The sequence below is a fragment of the Myotis brandtii genome, unplaced genomic scaffold, assembly GCF_000412655.1.
Source record: "Myotis brandtii unplaced genomic scaffold, ASM41265v1 scaffold457, whole genome shotgun sequence".
In the NCBI taxonomy this organism is placed as follows: Eukaryota; Metazoa; Chordata; class Mammalia; order Chiroptera; family Vespertilionidae; genus Myotis; species Myotis brandtii.
Window position 1 is genome coordinate 291,223 of NW_005367475.1, and position 18,635 is coordinate 309,857.

Consider the following 18,635-nt stretch of genomic DNA (forward strand, 5'->3'; position numbering starts at 1 on the left):
TCCCTGTATAACCAAACCTACCCAAGTCACACTGTCTCTACTCTCTCATTGTACTTTAATTTTGCTTTGCCTGTGGCTCATATTCCTCTATCTTGTATTTATAGATATTTCTCTATATGTCTCCTTTTACATCTTTTTCTCTAAGCTCTTATGAGATCAAGGATTGTTTGATGAATTTTCTCATACTCTTATTATCTAGTATAAAGCGTTATATGCTATTAAGTACTCATCAAGTATTGAATTAATGAACTTATACATTATTCTTTAGTACAAATAAGTATATGGAATGTATATTAATATTCATTGGATGCTTAGATTACATACAATGTACTTAGTAAATAAATGCCTGTAAAATAGTATTGTAGTCTGGGAAGTGAGATCTTTTGATCCATGGAATCGTTTTCTTAAAAACACAGGAATTGACACCCATGTAATTTTGTACTCTTTTACACATTTAACTTATTGGGAGCCCAAAATATACTAATATGTCTTTGGGGTAGGATGTACCTGAAGTAATATTTTTCTCTCGAATCATTTCACTCAGTTTTATCACATCCAACTGGGTGGTGTCCAGGAATTTGAGACCAGTGGTTCAGAGAAACTTGTCCAACAAGACAAGAGAAATTATACTTGACCAGAGCAGAATTGGTCTGTGATTACGTGGTACATGCCGTGCATGGATCTGCTTTCCAGTTGGGGAATAATTGCATCTTTGAATTCTTCATTAACCACTGGGTCATGTTTCTTAAAATTATTTTATGAAGCTGAGATGAGGAATGTCTTGTTCTTGGCAAAATTGGTGCTAGTGTAGTTAATGCACCAGCCTACCTGGGTTTTTATTTAAATAACGAATTGCCTTTTTAAATAGTAATAAATCCACCTTTGGAATAGCAAGAAGATGTCAACTGTTGCATATGGGGTAAATATCATGTGCTTCCATGTCATTAAAAAGCACAGTAATTTTAATAACTCAGGTTGTGTACAATAAAGCACTCTCTCCCTAAGAATACATCAGCCATGTGCTATGATCATGTAATAAACTACTTTTTATTTACGATGTCATTTACAGTTTTAACATAACCTAGTCTTTGCTTTATTTTCTCACAATTCTGGAGGCCAGAAGTTCAAAATCAGTTACCACTGGACTAAATCAGGATGTCAGCAGGGCCGCACTCCCTCGGGAGGCTCTGTCCCTGTGTCCTCCAGTCTCTCATGGCTGCCAGCATTCCTTTACTTGTGGCCACATCACTCCAATCTCTGCCTCTATGGCCACATTGCCCCTTCCTCTTCTCCCTGTGTTAAATGGTCCTCTGCATATCTCTTATAAGTACTCTTGTGGTTTTATTTAGGGCCTACTTGGATAATCCAGAAGAACCTCCCCATCTCAGGATCCTTAATTTAGTCATATCTGCAACCTTTTTCCATGTAAGGTGACATTTATAGTTTTCAGGGATTAGGAACTGGTGGGCGATGATTTAACCTATTACACCCATTTTCAACACTTGGGACCGCCTTCAGAGATAGGTAACGAATTCATATTCCATCCTACAGGGTTTTGTTTGACTCTGAAGTTAAATCGAGGGACCATTGCGAACATACTGTGTGTCATGCTGTTGCTAGGCACTGCGGGGGATACAAAGATACATAAAACTGTGCCTGCCCGAGGTTGCTTGTGCGTTTGCTGGAAGAGAACACATGTACGTGTAAAATGAGTCAAGAGAAAAAGGTCGTGTTAGATCCCAAGAGCCAGAAAGTGGTACCCGCAGTGATGGTCCCAGCCCCTGAGCCTGTGCACTTGGCCTCCGTGTCTCGGCCTGCTGGGACATTTGACCCACAAGGATTTAGGAGCTGATCATGTCCAGCCCACAGCTTGACTATTTCCCATTCCATTGTTCTTCACTGTCTCTGGGTCTTTTCCCAAGAGCTGCTTCCTGCAAGTGTGCCTTCCTGTGTGTATTATCCTTTCCTCTTATGTTGATGGTGCCACTGTCTATTGGTCAGTTTCTCTTCTCCAATGAAATAGCAGTTCAGACTCCTGAAGGGAAACAATTCAAAGATAATGCCCTTGTGCTAATAAGAGAATCACTTCTGTAAATCAGTGATTGAGGGTAAGAAATAAAATCAAGGAAACAACTTAAATTTACAGAAGAATCAATCTATTACAATATCGTGTTATATCATTTTGGGTAATTTGAATTTATCCTAGCTCAATCTGTTTATGTGAATGTCATGTCTTAGTGTAAACTACAGAAATATCCCTTTAAATAAGAAAAATATTTTTTCTTTTTTAAATGTATTTTTTATTGTTGATAATATTACAGATATCTCCCATTTCCCCACCCCCCATTTCCCCCTCTTCCCAGCACCTACCTACCCCCTAGGTCTTCACTACTCTATTGCCCGTGTGCATGGGCTATGCAAATAAGTATATAAGTTCTTTGGTTTATTTTAAGGGAACCTGAATTTTTCTGAGTTGTAATGCATGGTATTGATAAGAATCCAGGGTGCCTGATGTTCAGTTGATCTCTGGGACCCTGATTATCCTAACTAAGTCTGCAGTGACCACATAGGAAAATGAGACAAGCCTGAGTTGGAATCCTGGGTCTGTAACTACCTGGGCCCTGGCCCTGCTTACTGAATGACTTGAGCAGGTCACTTAAGTTTTCTAAACCACACTTTTCTCATCTTCAAAATAGGGCTAATAATGGTACCGACCTCAGGGTTATTGGGATAATTAAATAAGATAATACATGTAAAGTGTTTAGAACATTGCCTTAAAATTTGTCTTTTCCTTTTCTTTCCCCTTGTCTTCCTTAAAAATATAAAATAAAATAAAAAACACTGTCTGTGGGCTGGGCGAGTCGCCGGGCTCTGGTCAGAGCACAGCCCTAAGGAGGCAAACACTGCCCTGTCTGGTCCCCTTGGACAAGCACACGATGACACATTCAGCACCTTGGGATACCATTTCACCTTGGATGGAGACCAGGCTTCTAAGTTACTTTTTTATGTGACAGTGTCTCCACGTATTTTTGTCCCTGGACTTGAATTGCGAATTGCAGGGTGGCAGGTTTCTTCCAGCAACACTCAAATGAAATAAATAAAGGGTTAAGTTGCAGACTGTAACGAATAACGATTTGTACCATGACTGAGGATTATGTAGCGGTTACATTTAATGATGGTGGTTTGCTTCTAAATATTATCTTTAATCAAATCAGGTGAATGTTTGCAAATACTTTTGCTTCTAAACTATAGTGTGCGTGAGTGCGTATGTGCATACACACATCTATATGCGATAAGGTTGAAGAAAGCACATTGTTGAACAGTTTGGTCTGGTTCAAATAATAACTGTTCTGGAGTTTATGATTCTTTTTTATTTCCATTCTTACTTGAATCTTAAGAGTAAAAAGAAGAGCTCTCCCACACAAGGCTGCTAATTGTCCACATACCATGTACTTCTGCATAAGGGACAGGAGAAGGTGCCTGTGTCTCATTCCCTTTGCAGGGAGAGAGAGATAGACCAGGTTGTTGTCGAAAATGAATAACTCTGATAGATTTCTTGGCTGCTAGACACTAGCTTTCCTTTTATTGACAGACTGATGCCTAAAAAGAAAAATATAGTATGTACTAATGAATCAAAAACATTTTTCTGGCCCTGACTGGTTTGGCACAGTGGGTAGTGTCGGCCTGTGGACTGAAGGTTCCCAAGTTTGATTCTGGTCAAGGGCACATGCCTGGGTTGCAGGCGCGATCCCCAGTGGTGGGTTGTGGGAGGGGAGATGTGGGAGGCAGCCGATCCATGATTCTCTTTCATCATTTATGATTCTGTTTCTCTCTCCCTCTCCCTTCCTCTCTGAAATCAATAAAAATACATTTAAAAAAATTTTTTCTCTATCTTTGTATAAATTGAATGTATTTTGGTTCCCTTTTGAAAATGTAACTCTGACGCTACTGTGGCTTTAAAATGCCCTAAAATATTTTCTGTGGGTGGGTAGACTCTTTTGAGAGCTTTTACAGATATCAGTATATTTCATAAATAAATAAGCAATCTCTTCCCCTGTAGTGGCTCCTCTTAGGGATGAATTGGGATTAGGGTAACAGAGAGGTTGGGAAGGATTCAGATGTTACAAGATTTTAAGAGTCTCATAGTTAACTTTTCTCGGTTTTTCTCAAGATGGCATCCAAAGTAAATCTCAAACTTATCATTTGTATTTTTGAAATGTGATTAAATAGTCCATTTATGATCTGCCGTATGTCCCACAAACTAGGTCCTGAAGGAACAGGCACTAATGTGCTAGTGTCTGGGTAGGATTTTTATCCAGCAACAAGAAAAGATAAGAAATGGGGTTATAGTTTGAATATAGGCAGCCAGGCCGACGTGACTGTTCAGACAGCACATGTTGGGTAAGAGTTCAGATCTTGGCTGTGCTCTTTACTGACTCTGACTTTGGACAAGTTACTTAGCCTGTCTGTGCTTTAGTCTGCTTGCCTGCAGCATGGTTGTTAGGAGGATTAGGGAGATCAGTTAGGAGAAGCACTTAGAATGTGCTGGGCACAGAGGGAGTGCCCCATACATACTAATTGTTGTTGATTTGCAGCTTAAAGTGAGTTGTGTCATGCAAACATCTGGGAAGGTTACTACCTCCAGCTTACGTACACGTTTTTTCTGCACTTTGTACCCTTAAGAAATGTCCTCAGATTTACTCTCTCATGAACTTAAGGCACCTGGTGATCCTCTCCAGGTTCTTCCCATCTAAAAGTGCTCGTCCTCACAACCACATCTCAGTGTTGTTATTATCCTCACGTTTACTCTCATGAACCTAAGGCACCTGTGATCCTCTCCAGGTTCTTCCCATCTAAAAGTGCTCATCCTCACAACCACATCTCAGTGTTGTTATTATCCTCACTGCAGATGAGGACACTGAGGCTCAGACAGATTAACTTTATCAAGTCACCATTTCAAAAGGAATAGAGCTCAAGTTAGGCGACAGAACCACCCTCTCATTGCTGCCTTTCACAGGTGTTTGGTCCTCAGAGTCATCCAGGAAAGAAAAGAAAGGGATTCAGTCTGTAGAAGTCTTGCTTGTAGTTTCTTTTTGGATACAGTAGTCAAAACAGTCCCCCTTCCATTCAGCATAGTGAGTACGATTGAATGCAAGGAGCTCCGTGATGATTGAGTGTGTGATCGGGTGGGCAAGGTTTGCACTGTCTGTAGCTCTGTCTACTTTGTTAAGTTTTCTTTCAGTCTCTAAATTGAAAGTCGGTGCCTGTTGCTTGACTTACAGGTCATTACAGAAAATTTCAAATTACTGTTTTGTCTAAAATTGACACTAAGGGCAAGAGAAACTGATATGACAGAAAAGTTTACTTCATAAGTTCTGAGAAGTGTACCCATTTAAAGAAGCCAGCTGGAGGATAAGTATATAAGGATATCCTTCTTCAAATAAGCGATTAAGCTGCCCCATCCCAGTGTAAAGAGATGAACCCCTAAGAAATAGCATAGTGTTACAGAAACAAATGTAAGTGTTGGAGTGAGACCCTGGTTCAAATCCCAGCCTTGCCACTTTCTAGTTATAAAAACGAAGTTATTCTTCTTTCCCTGGTACTTCAGGGGTAGAGATAAAGGAAAATGAGTATTCTCACAGAACTACCCAGAGCACCTTACAAGATGAGGGCAGGGCAGTGGAGTTGGACAGCAATTTTGTCCCATCCATGCCCATCTCCCTCCTCCCACCCCCCAGGGCTTTTGGCAATATTTGGAGACATTTTTGGCTGTCACAGCTGGGGGACAGAAGTTGCTATTGCATGCCATGAGTAAAAGCCAGAGGTGCTTCTAAAAACCCTACAGAGTATAAACTAGACAGACTATTACAACAGACTTTTCTAGCCTAAATTGCCTCTGGTGCTGAGGTAGAGAAACCCTGTGTTAGGAATAACACCTATTGAATCTAATTGTCCCATTTAATATCCAGTGACTTTGCAAGATAAATTTGTTTTATCCACATTTTACAAATGAAAAGATTGACCTTTGGTGATGATTAAGAAACTTGCCTTTGGTTATTCATCTATTTCTAGATAAGACCTGGGATTTTAAACTAGGCATAGATTCATCCAAAACCCCTTTCACTATGACATTCGGAACCAGGCAGGGCAAGCCAACCACTTGAGAGGGATGGATAGAGATAGAGTCTCAGTTGCACTGAATGACTTTTGAGGTCCCTCCTAAGGATCACATTCTCTGATTCTATTTTGAAATGGGATTTGTTTTTTTAGCCCCAGTATTAGCATGGCTGGCAGATAGCCCTTGGCCATGGCCTGTGAAATGCCTGTGCTTTGTGCACCTGTGAGCATTATTCCTATTAATATCTCAGCCCTATCAAGCCAGAGGGCTAGGGTTCCAAACAGGGGCAGCCAAAAATGCACCCCCTCCCCCATCTCATCCATATTCATAGGCGGTTATTTTTACCAGCATGTAGATGGGCCCAGGTAGTCCTTCCTTGGGAGGACAGTAGAGGCACATATGAGGGGAGCTGGCAACAAAGTACTTTATTCTTTTCTTTTCTTCCTCACACTGCTTTCCTGCAGACTATTAAAGGAGGTGAACCAACCCCAGCCCTCTGCCCATCCCTAGGCAAAATGGAGCTGAAATGAGAAAACACGTGGCAAATGCAGAAGGAGCAAAACCCTGTACCCAAGAACCTCTAACTAGTGAACCCCTGATCTGCTGTCCATATGGCCCCAGCCCTGGGGACAGGAGTAGAGTGGGGGTGGGGAGGGTCAAGCCTGAGTATAGTCTACATTTGAGGACTTTATACTTTTAAGAGATTTTAATGGAATAGTTTACTCATCAGTTTAACAGGGAATCACAGTTTCTCTTTTGTGAACGAGGAGAAACTGTCTACGCCCTTCCACCTGAACTTAATCATCTCAGCTGAGGCCTGGGTACCAGTATTCTCAGAATTTCCCAGGAGATTCTCATGTTCACTAGGCCTGAGAGCCCTGGTTACCTCCCCACTTCAGTCCTGCTCTTTCTGCTCAGAAGGACTTAGGTACCTGTTGACATTGTTCTGTCACAAAAGAGACTAGAAGGGGAGGAGTTGGGCCTCATTTCTTAACCTGTCCTCGGTAGACTTTGAGGAAGAAGAGGCCCACACTCTGGTCTTAAATTCCCATCTGCTAGAATCTTAAATCAACGTTAAGTCTCTCCTCGTCCTTTAAAATTTTTAAGATACATGTAATCATTGGCTTAATTTTTCACAAAGCTTTCAAGTTTTCTTCTCCAGACTTTTTCTTACCAACATTGTATGGAACGAGGAAGAGTTTTTCCTCCTCCCTGGGGAGGAAGTTCTAAATACTTAATGAGTTTTAAGGGAAACTTTTTAATAACAACCTAATTAATGGCCTGAGTTTATGATAGATTGGGTGCTTTAAACTGTAGTCTCCAAATGTTTCTATTTACTGGAAGAGCTCTAAAGAACTCTTTCTTGCATAAATTTCAGTAACACAATAAGTTATTAGTTCAGTAGTTGTAAAAGATGCAATATCTAGTGTATTGAGTATTACGTGTGTACTTTAAGTATATTTCATATCTTACCCAATACTTTGGATTTTTTCTTCTATTGCTGTTTTTTAATATGTTTTCATTGATCTGAGAGAGAGGAGGGGAGAGGGAGAGAGAGACAGAAACATCAATCATGAGAGAAAATCATCGATCGGCTGCCTTCTCCATGCCCCCTACTGGGGATTGAGCCCACAACCCAGGCATATGCCCTGACCGGGAATCGCACCCTGACCTCCTGGTTACAGGTCGATGCTCAACCACTGAGCCACACTGGCCGGACTTGGAATTGTTGATATGGTTCATTTTAATAAAAAATATTGCCCATGAAATTGAATTAGCAAAACTTGTCCTTATTGTTAAAAATAGTCAGCCATGTCAGGCTCATTTCCTGTCACTAAAAATTCTGACTTCATTTTTTAAATCAAATGAATGTGAAAATGAGTTGGATGGATTGTAAATACGCAAGATGTCGTCATTCCAGGGGCCTCTTGTAGGTGAAGGAAACAGTGGATTTTCCACATTCTCTTGCTCTCTTTGCTCTCTCAGGAGCTGGGCCTTTTCAAACCATCCTTCCTTTGGGGCTCCTGAGGTTTTTATAAGCAGCAAACTGCACACAGTAAGATTCAGGCAAGGTGAGAAGCATATATTTTTTTTGGAAAACAGGGAAAGAGGGTCATGATTTAGGAAAGGAGAGGCCACAGAAGGCAGACATGGTTCTCAGGCAGCTCAGGGTTAGGGAAAGACCTAGAAAATGATTTATTTACAACTGCCCATGCCCAACACCCTGGAAAGTCTTTGTATATCCCCAGGGGTACTCATCCTTCACTTGAAAGAGCTCTGCTTATGAAGTTATTGGAGGGGGAGGCAGTTAGTAAAAGAATAAAAATTATTCAGCTCCATTTCTTTCTCCAACTTTACTCATTTCATTTTTGTATTAAAATATAAAGAAAGAGAAGGATATGTATAATAACATACACATGACAAATAATGCCAAGATCCTCTTCCTTGCATGTTTAAAGATTGCAAGAACTGTACATTATCTGGCAAATGTAACCGCTGCAGCATAGCACACCTAGTTTTCTGAAGAGAGTGGGGGGAGACTGGTAATGCTTTTCCTTAAGTCCCTGGTATATGAGTTACAGGCTCTATAGCTTGGTGGTGAGAGTGTGCACTCGGGAGCCAGACTGCCCAGATTCACAACCTGGCTACTACTTTCTAGCTTAGTGACTTTGGGCAATTTTTTTTTAACCTGCTAATAACAGTTTCCAACACAAGATAGGTGAGCTACACATCAGCTTATTATTCTTTCTCACCAGGGTACAGCTAGAGCTTCTCCCCCAGCAAACTTTGATGGAGTCCACTGGCCAGAGATATGGTGTCAGCCAGAGTATGGCCACTGAAAGACACACAATGTGGGTTCCAGTCAGTTCTCCTAGGTCTTGGTCACCAAGCATGTCTGGGATACAGGGGAGACTTCTCTTTACCAACAGGAGAATAAAGGAGATGGACATTGGGGTGACACAGAGTGGGGCTAATGATACTCTGCCCCGCATGTGTCCCCACTGCCCGGACAGGACAGTGTGTCCTGGATGGGACAGCAGCACCCTGTTGCTCCTTCCCTTTCTGTAGCCTTTCCTCCACCATCTCCAGAGTCTGCTTTATGTCACTATCAACTCAGTGACATTGATGTCGTTGTTGCTGCTTTATTAACAGCTCCTGAGTATTTCTGATGGGGACTGTGTTAAGGGCTTCTAATATGTAATCTTATTCCCTCACCACATGGTGAACAAACTCCCTGCTGGCATGGAGTCTGGGAGCAGAACCCTTCTGAAACAGACACCGTGCCTTTCACTCCCCATGTGGTCCAGAGCCTCATCCGAACAACTTACTGCCCCCCTGAGCACTCTTTCTCCTCCAGAATCTCCTCTCCAATCACTTCTCCCTCCAGCTGTCAGGGGACATTTCTAAAGTGTGTTCTGGTGCTTCCCAGGTGAATTTGGGGAAGAGCATGTGCATTTGGAGGATTTCATCCTTGCACCTTTTTGTTTTACTTTTAGTAGAATGCCACTTGACTCTTGATAATGGTTAACGTCAAGGACATACTGTTTTGAAACAATTCCCCTCGAATGCCAGAGGCACCAGGTGGGGCAGCGCTGGCTTGTGCAGTGGCAGGTTGGCCTTGCAGGCCGGACTCACTCTGTTCCTTCCTGAGCCTCCGCAGTTCAGCTGTCCACACGACAGGAGCTAATGTGGATGACAAGTGGAAGGAGTGTGACGACAAAGGTGACGTCACCCTTTAGAGAGGACTGAGGCAGCGCCTGAAAGTGCATCTTGGCCTCCAGGTGTCTCTCCAGACAACAGCTGTGGGAGTCCCTGTGTTCCTAGCATTTTGTCTGACAGCTTCTGTAAAAGTTTCTCAGCTATTCATTATTTAGGTAATTCCAAGAGCATGTTGCTGATCACCCTAAAGATAGAGCCCCATTGCCTCCTCCAGGCAGTCCTTATGCCTCAGAGGGGAGAAGAGGCACCCACCTTGGAAGGCAGCAGCACACAGGAGAGATGCATTTCATGGTGGTCATTTTCCCTCGATTTGTAAGATACAAACATCAAATCATACTATAGCTTTACTCTTTAATTCCTTTTCTGTAGCTTATGTTCTAATTCCTCCAGACTTCTGTCCCATTTGTCTTGAGAAATTCTCGATATAATTTTCTTAAAAATCACTACTTAATGATTGCTAGGATAAACCCCAGCCATTGGTAGTACTGGCTGGTTTTCATTTGCTATAAGTTCAGTGGCTTTTAAACTTTTGATGATGTTACACAAAGAAAAATTAATTTTAGGTAAAAACTTAGCACACACACTCATATATGTACATAACTGAAATAAGTTTCTCAAAACAGTACTTGCTCAATATTTCATGTGAGACACTAATATTTCCTCTTCCATTATTATTAATTTTTTTAAAAAGTTTCTTGTGAACTACTCACAGTTGGAACTCTACCTTAATGTAAAGCTCCACTATTCCGTGCGGTCATTGTACCTTGCAGGAAGTGCCAGCTCTCTGATGCACCTTCCTAAGGAGCCTTCCTGGCCCCTGCTTGCCCTGTGAGCATCCTCCCTGCTTCCAGTGCCTTTCTTCCCATGTGGTCCTGCACGCTCTTTCTCGGCCTCCTTGGGAAATGCACGGCCCTCGCCTCATTTACCCATGACCTCCGTGGTCATTAGTGTGCAGTGAGATTCAGATCACGTCCTTCAAGTGCAGTTCTGACCTAAAGAAAGACTTTGCTGTTTTTTTCATGTGCTCTTTGTGCAATTGTGTCTCATTCATTTGCGAAGACAGCTGAGCCTGGTGGGCACTCGGTTCCGGCAGCTCTGGCCCAGCGTATGCGCAGGAAGCCTGGGGAAATGCTCCAGCGCCATAATAGGGTTCACCGGCACTGCCAGAATAGTCCCAGCATTGGGTTCCAGTGGCATTGACACCAAAACCCTTCTTATTTGAAAGGGAATAGTTACTTAAAAGCAGGGAGAGGCACACTTTCCCTTCAGGGAGCACAACTGTGCCATTCCCTCCCCACCTCCTCCTGTCCGCACCTCCACACTATCCTCTAAGGGACCCCATGAGACTTGCAACCAGGGGACCAAGGGGCAGCAGCAGCTCGTCCCAGGCTAACCCCCTGAACCTGTCTCCAAGGCCCCTTTTCTCTGACTTCCCAGTGAGCCAAAGCAGCCCAGCCTAGGCTCCCCTGTTGCTTCTTCTATGCCCTTCCTTGTTTCACTGTTTTTGCTGTTGCAATAAACTCTTGCTTGCTTTTCTAAATAAATAAATAAATAAATAAATGAATGAATGAATGAATGAATGCATGCATGCATGCGGGGAGGGGTGGTCCTGAATATAGTTAATCGTCGTTTAGAGAGCAAGCGCTAAAAGAAAGTGTTGGTATTAATTTCACTTTTACCTTCTATGACAGGTTTCAGGGGCTCTGTTTTGTGTTATCATGGCATTGGAAAAATATTTGATGGCTTGTCAGAAGGGAACATTTGTAATTGGTACTAACCTGTACATTTTCAGCCTCTAGAATAGTATGACAGGTAATTGAGGTTGAAATTGATAGCTTTTACCACTTAAAAATAAGTTCAATAAATGCCAGTATTCACTGTATGAGTTAAACTAATTGGGGTTTTGTAATCACTTCTAGTTAACATGAAGCTTGATGAAAATAACTTTGTAGTGGAAATTATTAAAAATTGATTTGCTATAACATGTTTTTATAATATTGGTGTAAGATGTCATTCTGTGGCATGATGACCTGAGGATATGGTGATAGCCTCAAATGTCTCTACAGGGCCTGCAGGTGGGGATCCCTCCTCCTGGCACGCTGTTTCTGTCTTGTTACTGTCACACCCAGGTGTCCTTGAGACACGCCTGCTTCTCATCTCGCACAAAGGTCACTAGTCGGCCCTCTGAACCCCTACTAAGCTCTTCTGCGGTATTGAAGACATGTTTTAAAATTGGTATAGTGCCATTAACCTAAGTGGTTTACATTCCCTACAATTTCTTCGGTTTGGGCAGCAGTGGGATGTTTTGAAAGCAGGTCTCACCAACACGTTCCACTGATGGATGAAACCATCGGTTAAGCCCATTCCTTTGGACCATGTGCTGTTCTAGACTTGATCCCTATTTTATTTTAAAAATTCTTTTATTTCAGTCATCCTTGATGTCCACCAGAAATAAGAGCCTTGTGTGTACTTTAATCCTGAGGTTGCTCCATCTTTGGCGGTTTTAGAAATTGTTTTTCAATGCAGTGGGAAGACTCGTTAAGGTACAAGTGAGGCTGCCTCAGGCCTCGGGGATTCAGCAAAACTACTGCATTGGAGGGAAGAAGTAGAGTCCAAACCGGACGTGGTGTTAACGATAACATAGCAAATAGCATTTTCACAGAACTCCCCACCCAAGTCTCGGCAAACTGTGCTCTCAGCCTCGACTTGGAGAGCCACCATCTCAGTAAGATTCTCCTTCGCTGTTGTGGCCCGACATGGCTGGTGCTTCTTCTGGTGTCTGGACAAAGCTGAGACATTTGATCAGTTTAGAATTCTTAACATCTCCCCAGAAAAACAGCATGGGCATGCAGCTGTTATGTGGATTTTTGTTGCAGTGCACTGAGGTTAACGATGGATGAATGGCCTTTTAATGGTATCAGGTTATGACCGAAGCTCTGAGTCAGGTGATCTCCTTCTGGCAGTTGCATCCCATCTCCGTTTCTTTCCCAGCATCAGCACCAGTAGCAGGAGGAGAGGGGGGACAAGTAGCAATTAGGTAGACAGGCAATTTATGGTCAGTAGTCAACACACTTCTTGCTTTAATTTTTTATTGTAGAGTTAACTGATAATTACACTGGTTTTGTAATTATAAATAAACTGGCCAGATTGGGGCTGGAATGCTCCCTAACTCTTTGGACAGCAAAGCTGCCTTCCTTTTCTGAGCCTTCTGCAGGCTGCTTCTTTTGTTAAGATCTATAGTATTGCCTGGCCAGTGTGGTTTAGTGGTTGAGTGTCAACCTTTGAACCAGGAGGTCATGTTTTGATCCCCCGTTAGGGCACATACCCAGGCTGCGGGCTCAATCCCCAGAAGGGGGCGTGCAGGAGTCAGGTAATCAGTGATTCTCTCTCATCAGTGATGTTTTTTTATCTCTCTCCCTCTCCCGTCCTCTCTAAAATCAATAAAAATATATTTTAAAAATATATATACAGCATTTATTGGCACCTCCTAGCCTTGTGCTAGATGAGGTATATCCGTGGTGGGTTATAGCAAATGTAGCTAAGAAACAAATGAGAATCTCATCGTAAGGATTGGGCTTAGCTCATGCTTTCTGCACACCAGCAGTAACTTTGATTTTCCATTATCCTTCATGCATCGTTTAGAGGAGACAGATAGCTTTCTAGTTAATTACATTTTTTAAATTACCTAAAAGGAAATCCTAAGCCTGGAGCAAATCATGTCACTAACTCTCATTTATATTTACCTGCTGCTGCTTTTTAAATGCAAGAAGAGACGTTTTCCAAGTACATTTGAGAAGTGGTTTCCATAAATGATAAAAGTCCACAGCAAACTAGTAAAGAGTGTAGATAAGAGCCCAGATTCAGAGTGAGAGGTCTGGCCTCAAGGTGGCTGTGGGACAGGGCTTGCCAGGTTTTAGGCATTTCTGAATGTGGTAGGTGCCACTGCCTGTTTTTATAAGAGGGTTATAGAAGTCCTTGTGTCTGGTTTGTGCCTAGGGCCAGGGCAGTGGCTATGACGCATGCACTCTAACAGCAGGACATAGTGCAAACAACTTGTCAGACACCCCATGGGCCAGGTCATGACCCCTGAACTGAGTTACATCTTCCCAGGTGCCTCCCAGAGCCTGAAGAAGCACCTGTGAGAATTTCTCTGCGTGAATTTCATCTAAGTCTATTTTAAGTCAGAAAGATCTGTGCTGTGTAGTAGATGGAGAGGGGAAGAAGCATGGTGGGTCTACAATTTAACCAGTAACTAATCCATGAACTTGGATTCTGAAGCAATGTACTTACTAGATTGAAATGAGGCCATTTTTATGATAAGTAATGTATATGATTTATTAATAACCAGACTGGGCACTCTTTCCCTAGACTCTCAGTTCTCAGGAGCTCTTTAGTTTATAGCACTTGATCAATAAATTCCGGGTGTGCAAAAGTAGGCTTATAGTTGTAAGTATGTGAAACACAGTTTATGCTTGCATTATTATTTACTATTTTATAATTTTCCAGATGAACAACTGTCAACCTCCTTTTGCCACACCTGTATTTGTTAAAATGTTCCCAACATGTCTTTACTATCTTCTCTTTAAATTGGTCCAGCTATGACCCCCAAGTCTCGATCAACCTGAGTGACACTTTCTTGACAATCATATGCTCCTCAGGTCCAATAAATGACCTATCACCTGTTCTAAACTGATCAAATGTCTCAGCTTTGTTCAGACACCAGAAGAGGCACCTGCCATGTCGGGCCACGACATCGAAGCAGGCCCTGCCAAGACCACACCTTGTCCTCACAGCAACCAGAGAATATAGGCACTACTAGTATTAATAGGCCTACTTCATTATTGGGGAGCCTGGTGACCAGGAAGACCTGTGACCTGCTCCAGGCTCCTATCTAGGTAGGCTGGTTTGAGTCCAGGCTCTTAACCTAGTAATCTTCGGTCCCATATCTCAGTACCAGGCAGGGAAAGCAAGGCAGTCCATCAGTAAGATACTGGGATGGTAGCTCTCCACAGTCAAGGTTGAGAGCACAGTTTGCTGAGACTTGGGTAGTGGACATCCCATAAAGCCTCGGGCATCTAAATGTTAGGTGTATGGGGCCTGGGCTCACCTGTCTCCCAGATGACAGCAATCTGGGCCATCTGCGTTGACCCATCCCCGTGGCACCGTAGTGTCAGGCCCTGGACCTTTGTCTCTGTCTGTAAAGAAATGTTTTAAGAATGCTGACACTCTGAACTCAATGAGAACATTAACTCTCTGCTCTCTTCTCAACAGACACGAGACGACTTCCTGGGACAGGTGGACGTGCCCCTTAATCATCTCCCGGTGAGAATGGTTACCTGCTTTCTATTGCCTGTTGTGAGCAGTGACTTCTCATTGTTTTCAGCTGGATATATTTTCAGAGTAATATTTTCTCAACACAGTGGAGAAGGCTGAAATAAAGAGCCCTAGTTTTTTCCCCCCAGAAAGTGGTCTTTTCATAGGGATAGGAAAGAATCAAGTGTATCTGAATCTCCAAGTATGCCAGTCAATGTCACCTGCATCTTGCTCTTCTGCTCTTTCGTCTTCCTTTGTCAATTCATGCAAAACAGCTCCCTTCCTCTGTCAGACCCCTCCTAGTCACTGGGGTGTTTTTGCTTTCAAATTCATCCTCTGTATCTAATGAAACATGTTTTCCCTTTGTCTAGAACTGCACATGCTATTTCTGTGGCCTACATCTCTACAAGCTGGTGGTGCCCAGAATTTGCTATATGGCTTTTTCAGTCAGCACAGACAAAAGATGCTGTTGCTTCTGAGTGAACTTGTCACTCAGCTTTAGAAATAGGAGTTAGCATGTGTGGTGTAGCTACCATTTCCCTCTGCTCAGATGAGCAGCAAAACACTTAGATCTATTGACAAATAACTGAGGTTAGAGATGCCGCTGAGGAAATATAGACAGACTGTGGGGACAAGACCTGGAGGCCTTGGTGAGCAATAGATCACCTCATATTCCAGCTTTGCTTTTCCATATTGTTCCACCCCTCCTCTGGCTCTTGGGCAACACAAAGTATTGAAATAGCAGCCAGGAAAGGATAAGTCAAATGGTTCACAGTGAGGTTACAGGTAATTACCAGCCAGACCCTGTTTGACCTTGAAGGCATAGAAATAATTTTCAGTTTATTATAAGCAAAGGAAGAAACCATGGGCAGTTTAAAGCAGGGAATGACAAATAGATAACATATATATATATGGCCAATATGCTAAGTGTCCATCCAACCAGTAGCTATGACGCACACTGACCACCAGGGGGCAGATGCTAAATGCAGGAGCTGCCGAGCTACAGTGACTTGGCAGCAGCGGTTCTCGGGTGATGCACCCTGAAACTAGAGAAGAGGGAGCCCAATTCCTCACAGGGCCATGCGATTCCACCTTCAGCCGTGGGTTATGTTGTTGCTGGGGCACTGTTGGCCCTGAATCTGGTTTATTGCACACTTGCATTTGAGTTCCACACCCTGTACAACAGCAACTTTGCAGAGTGCCCTCTTGCACTCCGGGACCCCTCGGGGGATGTCAGAGAGCTGGTTTGGGCCCAATCCCCACAGGCCAGGCCGAGGGACCCCCACCTGCCGGAGGGACCCCGCTCACTGCGCAGACACCCTTCGAGCCATGGTGAGGAGGGACCTGCGGGAGGTTGGCTCCAGGGCATGTCTCGCCCCTCTTGCCCAGTCCCGCCCCGCCCAGACCCGCCCCACCGGCCACCTTCTAATTAATTTCCTTTCAATGTGCACAAATCTGTGCACCAGGTCACTAATTTCAAATATAAATGCATACACACACACACCCCTCTCATACAAAAAAAAAATCATGGTATTGTGGTCTCTTTTGTTACAGAAGTAAATATTCTAAATTGTGTTTCATTAAAGAACCTAGGTTTTTGAGATTTTACTATTTAATTAATGAAATAGTAACATTTATTTTTCTAATTTCCTGCTTGCTTTGATTAAGCACGATCTTTTGATTTCTTTGAAAAATCGATAAATGTTACAATTGCATTCGTAGCTTCATGAAATAAGCAGCAGCAAAAGGTCGATTGATGGTGCCACCTAGGACGATCTCTGTGGGGGAGATAACCTTTCATTTGTCTAGGCTGATGACAATGTTAAAATAAAATTATTCTCTTCGCAGATTAGATCTTGCATACTTTCCTGTTAACTCCATCTTTAGGTTTCTTGGATGACCACTGACTGGTTCTCTGACGTTAACCAGCATGTGAGATTGAGGCCTCCGCCCTGCAGTTAGGAATTATGCTTGGCATTGACCACTATCATTTTGTCATTTGTCTAAGGCCGGGTTGGCTCCTAAAAACGGATGTTGATAGTGACATCTAGTGGATCTTGAGTGACCAAAGTCTGGGACCTATAAAATGTTAAATAATTGTCCAAGTAACTGGTTGAGGAACCGACTCTGTCTTTGCTGTTCCCACATTCTAAAATGAAAATGTACTCTCTGTAATCCAGTCTCGTGTACCTAACAATACAATATCTCAGGGGTATTGAAACTTACTTTTTCTTCCTGCAGACAGAAGACCCAACCATGGAGCGACCCTACACGTTTAAGGACTTTCTCCTCAGACCAAGAAGGTGAGGCCTCAGGGGCAGGGGTCCATTATGCCTTGGTTATTGGTTTTCTCTGAGGAAGATTTAGCAACTTTTCCTGTTTTACCTTTTTTAAAAGCCATAATAAATATGAAAGATATAACCAAGCCATATCCTTTATAACCAATGTTCTTCTATCACACAGTCATAAATCTCGAGTTAAGGGATTCTTGCGATTGAAAATGGCCTATATGCCAAAAAACGGAGGCCAAGATGAAGAAAACAGTGAGCAGAGGGAAGACATGGAGGTAAGAGCATCAGGCCTTGGTCTCTCTTCCTTGCCTAAGATCATATGACTATTTCATCGTAAGATTTTATTATTTAAAGAAATAAAAGTTTATAAAGCTTTTAAGTATGAAAAAACTTAAAAGTGCCCGGGAATCTGTCTTTGATCATCTACCAGTGTGTTTGTTTTTAGTAAAAAAGACGAACTTTTCATCTTACATTACAACACTAATAATTGAAAAATTTTCTCTTTATAAAATGCTAAACTCATATTTTATTAATAGCCCACCCCTATGTGAATTCTCCTCACATATTTAATTCTGTTATTACTTTGGACTCTCAGCTCTTTGTAAATTCCATTTAGCAAGTGGAATTGCTTCAAAGTGGATCAAGTGATTTAGAAAATCTTTGCCAGGTCTCTCACTCGTTTGGCCCACAGGTGACAGTGTGAATCAGGCAAGCTTTCCTCTAGAAATGCCATTTTGGAATGAGCTGTCAGGGGAATTTTCTTTCTTTCCCTCCTGGCCTCGCTGCCTTTTAACTTGCTAGTCACATACCTAACCCGTGGGTTCTATTGTACCTTTTCATCACGTCCTTCAGGTAGTGCTGTTTTGTTAGAGTCTCATCTCGTCCTGAAAATGTCCACTAAACAAGGCCTCTCTATGGCTTGTTTTACACATCTGTTTGCAGCTGTTGCATATATGTGATATGTGACTATGTGGGCAAGTCAACTGAGCCTCCCTCAGACCCAGAGGTCGGATTTCCAGGCAGTATTTCATCTGTGAGCTTTCATCTGTGAGGAGGAGTAAAGTGGGAGGTAGACAGTCATGAATGTTAAGATTTCACAAGCACATCAACAGATTCTTATCCCAAATCCAAGGAATTTTTTTTACACTCTTCTAACCTCCCAACCGTAGTAACCCGTGAATTACTTCATTTTC

General features: G+C 42.6%; 1 protein-coding gene across 13 annotated transcripts in view; it reads left to right on the forward strand.

Annotated features, from left to right (window-relative positions):
• The window catches only part of NEDD4L (neural precursor cell expressed, developmentally down-regulated 4-like, E3 ubiquitin protein ligase), a 226,330-nt gene that overhangs the window by 142,589 nt on the left and 65,106 nt on the right, over positions 1-18,635 (forward strand). For all 13 annotated transcript variants that reach the window (XM_014546927.1, XM_005875279.2, XM_005875282.2 and 10 more), the window contains 3 exons: positions 15,110-15,160; positions 17,393-17,454; positions 17,615-17,717. In XM_014546927.1, the coding sequence (XP_014402413.1) occupies positions 17,408-17,454; positions 17,615-17,717 (150 nt within the window). In that variant the 5' untranslated portion in view covers positions 15,110-15,160; positions 17,393-17,407. The remainder of the gene's footprint in view (positions 1-15,109; positions 15,161-17,392; positions 17,455-17,614; positions 17,718-18,635) is intronic.